The 6,725-nt window shown below is 42.2% G+C and overlaps 1 protein-coding gene across 1 annotated transcript; it reads right to left on the minus strand.

Moving 5' to 3' along the window:
* Positions 1–782: 782 nt before the first annotated feature.
* On the minus strand, positions 783–6,718 carry LOC311118631 (calcium-binding and coiled-coil domain-containing protein 1-like; the record flags this gene model as incomplete). Its single annotated transcript, XM_084193422.1, has 7 exons — positions 783–2,533; positions 3,147–3,232; positions 3,982–4,274; positions 4,517–4,604; positions 5,287–5,382; positions 5,764–5,889; positions 6,515–6,718. Coding segments are annotated over 7 exons (921 nt in total), but the record flags the coding sequence as incomplete, so codon positions are not given.
* Positions 6,719–6,725: the final 7 nt, after the last annotated feature.

Below are 6,725 nucleotides of genomic sequence, written 5' to 3' on the forward strand. Positions count from 1 at the left end.
GAGCTGAAAGGGTGTAGAGACGAAGAGGGGTACCCCAAAACCCACTGAAGCACAGCCTTCAATGATCAAGGATGTCCATCACAGTTGTTATTATAACGGACTGAATTACAGTGCATTTCTGTATTTCATTTTCAATAAATGTGCTAATATTTTTTAAAGCATGTTTTCACTTTGACATTATGGTGTAGATGGGTGAGAGCAAAAATATATTTAATCAATTTTGAATTCAGGCTGTAACACAACAAAATGTGGAATAAGTCAAGGGGTATGAATACTTTCTGAAGGCACTGTATATGTTACAGATCTTTCACTATAGCTACAACTCCTATACAGTAGCACCAATATCTCTACCATTTGGACTAACTTTTCAAACCTTATCAGATAGTTGTGAGAGTAATAAAGACAGTTAAATTTACCTGTAAAGAAAATCAGAGAAATTAAAATAAGAGTAAACTATGGTAATGATTATGAAAATAGATGAGATAACATAGACTGGATTAATAAGGAGTATCCAAGTGTTAAATGAAAAAAAAAAAAAAGTGTCCCCAAAACATCTTATAGCAAAAAAACAGATGCAAATACAGCAAATTACATTTCGACCAAGCAAAAAGTATCCCTAGCACGTTCTTCTTTCTTCATTAGGAAGCTTAAAGGGGGGAATCTGCAGTTCAAACAACAACAATCGCAGATTGCCCCTTTAAATGACCTAGCTTTAGTATTCTCTTCTTATCAAACATCATTAGCTTAAACTAAATGTGGTGAATGATGGACGGAGTCAGGCGCAGGAGTAAAATAACCGGATGCAGATTTATTCTTTCCAGACATACAATGCGCCAACAAAGGTAATCGAAACAGGTACAGGGGAAACAATCCTCCCTGACCAAACACAGTCTCAGAAAATACAATAAATGTAATGACACAGCGGGAAATCAACTCTGGCAAAATAAATGAGAGAGTATCTCAACCAAGCTACTCTCCTCCAACATAGAACAATCACTCACAAAGACAAGGGGGCAGAGGGAACTCTTATACGCAGACTAATTATGGGATGAGCACCAGGTGTGTGTGATTGACAAGACAAGACAAGTGGAGTGATGAGAATGGGAGTGGCAGTAGCTAGTAAGCCGGTGACGACGAATGCCGAAACCTGCCCGAACAAGGAGGGGAGGCAGCCTCGGCGGAAGTCGTGACACTAAACCAGAATATAGCTTCATTACGATATAACTAAAGTTGAGTATTTGTTGAAAATCATGAAAAATATAGTATTATTAAACCAGTACTAATAATATTTTCCAGGCAAGCCTTCCATCAAGTCTTGTAATGTCAGTATCTATAAATTAGATAATGTTATCATGATAAGATTCCTTAGTTTACTAGTCTTGTTTGCCAGACTGATGACGCTTGGCTGAAGAGAGACTATTCATTTCCCAATTTGTTATTTAGGCACAAGTGTAGAACTGCATCAATCTAAAGCAGAGCTTTGAGCATACAATGTACAGTAAATATAGTCTAATAATACTAATAATCTAGAACGACTTCTTCTTTAACAAATACATTGATTTAGCTTTAAAACCATACACTGCTTGGTATCATGTATGATCTTATTGCAGGGTCTCTACAGCTACCAGCCTGCAGGAGCAATAGCTTTATGTAGATGAAGATAGAATATATTATGAGATTAATAAAAACATGAGAGAACATTCAAATGTCAGTCCGACCACTCTAACAATTACCATTCTAGAGTGTTCTACCATTCTACATTCATCCTGATTAATCTCCCACTCTATTTCCAAACTTCCACCAAGTTTTTCCCCATTACAGATACTTCTCTGTGTAATTATCCTCTCATCTAGCACTAGAACAGCATTAATAAAGCAAGAATGAAATAATAATGAATAACAGCAGAAATATAAAATCATAGGTTTGAATATGAGGAAAAACATGTTATGTGTCAGTACTTTACAATGATTATTCTAATATAGTTGTAGTGTGTTTCAATAACTATTATTACAGTATTCTGAATAGATGTAAAAGTTGCTTCACAGACTGAAAAGTTAAAAGCAACTTTTAGATTTTAAAAGGAGACATACTCTCGCTCACAACAGTGACTGTCATGACGCCTCATAACATTACATAACACACTTCATAAAGCTCACGACATCAACTCCTCCTGCAACTGAAATAACCCTGTTATAGAACATGAACTATTAAATATCTAATGAACACTTTTCAATGTCAAATGTTTCACGCTTTATAACAGTTTGAGCTGTTACGACAGGTATTATGTCATTCTTAAGACCATGTTATGTATAGGGGGTGACACAACAGCCTTAAAGTCATACATCAAAAAAGAAGTTCATATAAAATGTAAAAGCAAATTGCATATTAACATAGTTTGTCAAGAGTAGAGGTGAGTTGTAGTGTGTGTGCTTGTGTGCTGAATGCCGAGTTAAAATAAGGGCCAAACAGCCAGTGCTGGTGTAGATCTGGTCCTGTATCTCCACTCTACCACTGAGAGGTATCAGCCAGGTCACTGGACAACAGGGAACAACCAAGAAAGGAAAGGGTGTGAACAATCAATCAAATCAATCAATCAATATCTTTATCGTCCCAATTGCTAAATTTGTAGTGGAGTCAGGGCACAGCACAACTGTAGAAAAGGAATGCGTATGAGAAAAAAAGAGGTGAGAGAACGAGGGAGGGAGAAATATAGAGTGAAAAGGTGGGAGAGAGAGTGCTTTAATGATGCTGAAAATTGGCCCGTGACTGCGGTACTAGCCTGTAGGCAAATCATTGCTACAGCCTGCTGTCAACGAATCTGTCCCCTTGTCCTCCCTCTTCCCCTCCCTCCCTCCCTCCCTACCTCTCCCCATCCTTCCCTCACTCCCTCCCTGCGTCACTCACCGTGCCTTACACTGTCTTACACCATCTCTTTCTCCTCACCCTCACTCAACGTCTTTTACGACCTGATATTGAAAACTTCCATCTCTGCGAGCCATACTCAGCCTATCATCGTAAATAACAACCCTGTGTGTGCCTGTGTGTGTGTGTGTGAAGACAATGACAGGACAGTGTGTGTGTGTGTGTGTGTGTGTGTGTGTGTGTGTGTGTGTGTGTGTGGAGAATGACACCTGAGGATGTGTTACCTGAGGACTGTGGTCTCAGGCAGCAGCAGAGCTGTCTCCTCTCCAGAGCTGTGTCCTCCACATAGGGCTGTGTCACCCTCCTCCTCCTGCACACACACACACACACACACACATACACATGCAGAAATAGAGAGAGAGAGAGAGAGAGCAGTGAGGAACACATGTAGTAAAAAAAAAAAAAAAAAGGTATTCACTAACTGTAAGTCGCTCTGGATAAGAGTGTCTGCTAAATGACTAAAATGTAAATGTAAATGTAAATGTAATCATACACACGTCCAGTAATAAGCCATAATAGTGTAATAATCCATAATAGTGTAATAAGCCATAATAGTGTAATAAGCCATAATAGTGTAATAAGCCATAATAGTGTAATAAGCCATAATAGTGTAATAATCCATAATAGTGTAATAAGCCATAATAGTGTAATAAGCCATAATAGTGTAATAAGCCATAATAGTGTAATAAGCCATAATAGTGTAATAAGCCATAATAGTGTAATAAGCCATAATAGTGTAATAAGCCATAATAGTGTAATAAGACATAATAGTGTAATAAGCCATAATAGTGTAATAAGCATAATAGTGTAATAAGACATAATAGTGTAATAAGACATAATAGTGTAATAAGCCAGTGCACAGGCAGGCCTAATTATCTTCACATGATAATGACTTAACCAAATGAGTCACAATCATAAGAAGATAAGTCATGTTATCACCAGGCTATCAGCCTTAGGAAACAGCCATGCTAATTGTACAGGAAATGAGCCCAGTATGACTGTGTGTGTGTGTGTGTGTGTGTGTGCGTGCGTGTAAGAGCATCTGATAACGCCTCTTACCGACTCAGAGCTGTGTGTCAGGGTATCTCCTGATTGCCTTGGCAACGACAGGGGGGCGGGCTGGCTGATCACTACGCCCCCTCGGGAGAGGGACCGAGACATATCCCTGGGGGAGGAAGGGGGGGTGGAGGGGAGCAGGGAGTCAGGCTGGGCCTGGGGGTCACACAGGCTGTAGTGGGCCAGAGGGCGGGAGGACAAAGAGGACAGCGGAGGCTGCCTGGAGGGCTGGCGGGGGGGCTGCAGGGCCTCAGGGTTCTCATCCTCAGAGTCAGACAGAGGACTATCAGGGAGACCTGTCAGACACACACAGTGGAAAACAACAGAGCACGGCAAAGGTCAGGAGTTCTCCCTGATGGGGAAAAACTCCTGGCTGTAGTCTCCATCTACGTATCTACCTCATGATTGGTTCAAGACATCTCAGATACTATTCGGTGTAGAAATAGAATCTCTTGTTGTAAGCACTGCTGTATTGCTGTCCAAACAGCTCAGTGTTAGGGTGGGTCCACAATGTTTTAGTGTGGGTGTGTCTGCTCACTGGTGGGGGCGAACATTGCAGCGCTCCACTTGGCGTCTGCCACAGCCTCCATCCTCTGTTCCACCTGACGCATGTACTCCATCAGGTCCTGTACAGAGGACAGCAGGGACGTCAGAGACTCATCTATACACACACAACTGTTATCCCAAGACAACTATGTATCAACCCCATATTAACCCCTAGTCTCTACAGCTCTAGACACATAGGAATCATTATCTGTGTGTGTGTGTGTGTGTGTGTGTGTGTGTGTGTATGTGTGTGTATTTGTGTGTGTGCGTATATTTTTGTGTGTTTGTGTGTGTGTCTGTGTGTGTGCACTAGTTTTCCTACTTTATCAGGACCCCAATGTCCTAAAATTTCACCTTAATGTCCTGAAAGGGTAGGAAAACAAGAACTGTTTTGAAAGGTCAGGACTTTTTTCAGGTCCTGAATTTGTTCAAATGGTATTTTAAACTTAAGGGTTAGGTTTAGGGTTTTGGGGTTAGGGTTAGGTTTAGGGTTAAGTTTAGGGTTAGGGTTTTTGGGGTTAAGGGTTTGGGTTTGGGTTAGGTTTAGGGTTAGGGAAAATATGAATTTTAATTGTGAACATATTTTACACTCCAAAAAGTCTGCTGTGTGTGTGTATGTGTCTCCCCATGGCAGAAGAACAGAGAGCGTCTGGCGAAGTGGGTAGGGGATAGCAGTTGATTCAGAAATGTGCATGTATGTGGACAGTGGGAGAGGGGTAATGGTGGTGGAAGAGGTGGACAGGTGTAGAGAAGGGGTCTTGCCTGTTTCTCCAGCAGCAGCTGTTCCTTCTCCTTCTGGACAACCCTCAGACTAGCCTTCAGCTCCTGGAGCTCCCTGCGTGTCTCACTCAGCTGCACCTGCAGGGGGCAGTAATGAAAAGAAGGAGTTGTATACTGCTATACACAGCCTGACCAGCAGCACAGCACATCACAAGTAATCAAAGACACTCGTTTTTCAGTTTGAATAGGTTTCAGCATGTTGACACAGATATATAATAATATAAAATATGCCATTTAGCGGACTCTTTTATCGGAATCGAACCCCCAATCCTGGCGTTGCAAGCGCCATGCTCTACCAACTGAGCTATACAGGACCAACAAAGCTGAATGGTTTTCATTACAATGGAGGACATTGAGTGTGTGTATAGAGAGTTGATTTTGATTTACACGTTTGTTGTTGTCTGTAGTCATATCTGGAAATGTTGATTTACATGTGGTAGAGTATGTGTTGATCTTTACCCGATTACAGTCCTTCTCTCTTCCCAGCTCCACTTCCACCTTCTCTCTCTCCATCCTCTCCTCCTGAAGCTTCTCCTCCATCCGTTGCATCTCTCCATTCAGCTTCTCCAGACGCTCTCTGTCCTTCTACCAGGTGGACACACACACCATAAACATTTAGTCATTTAGCAGACGCTCTTATCCAGAGCGACTTACAGGAGCAATTAGGGTTCAGTGCCTTGCTCAAGGGCACATCGGCAGATTTTTCACCTAGTAGGCTCAGGAATTCAAACCAGCGACCTTTCGGTAACTGGCCCAACGCTCTTAACTGCTAGGCTACCTGCCGCTAGGCTACCACACAGTCATCTCACATCAAAAGAATGTTGATATGTTTTGCTGCTACCACACAGTCATCTCACATCAAAAGAATGTTGATATGTTTTGCTGCTAGGACATTCTGCTACTTGCATTCAAGGTCGAACAGGAAATTATTTATCTAGAGGATGTGAGGTGTTGCAGCTATCTTACATAGTGGAACAGAAAGAGGAGACCTTACACAAGCATAATTTCCAAAATAGTAATGCAACCTCTTAGTTAAAATCTGAGTTGAGTATATTAGTACTATATGGTTGTGAGTGAGAGTACTGTAGAGGTTGGCCTACCTCAATGGAGAGTCACTATCACAGTGAAATGATTTGACTACTTGAGAAATCCAATTCATATGATTAGGTCCATCCATATGATTATTACTGTCTGTGGTGGTGTGTCCTACCGAAGTACAGCGCTGCAGGCTCTGTCTCTCCTGGGCCCAGTGTGCTCTGCCCTCCCTCAGGGTCAGGCTGGAGTCAGCTAGCTGCAGGGTGAGCTGTGCTGCCTGGAGCCTGGCCTGGTGCAGCTCTGTCTGACCCTGGTCCCTCTGAGCCACCAGGGCACACAGCTCTTCCTTCAGGCCCTCAGCACAACGCTCGCTGGCCCCCTGACGC

Source organism: Coregonus lavaretus (assembly GCF_964263955.1).
Source record: "Coregonus lavaretus genome assembly, contig: HAP1_SCAFFOLD_9706, whole genome shotgun sequence".
NCBI classification, from domain to species: Eukaryota; Metazoa; Chordata; class Actinopteri; order Salmoniformes; family Salmonidae; genus Coregonus; species Coregonus lavaretus.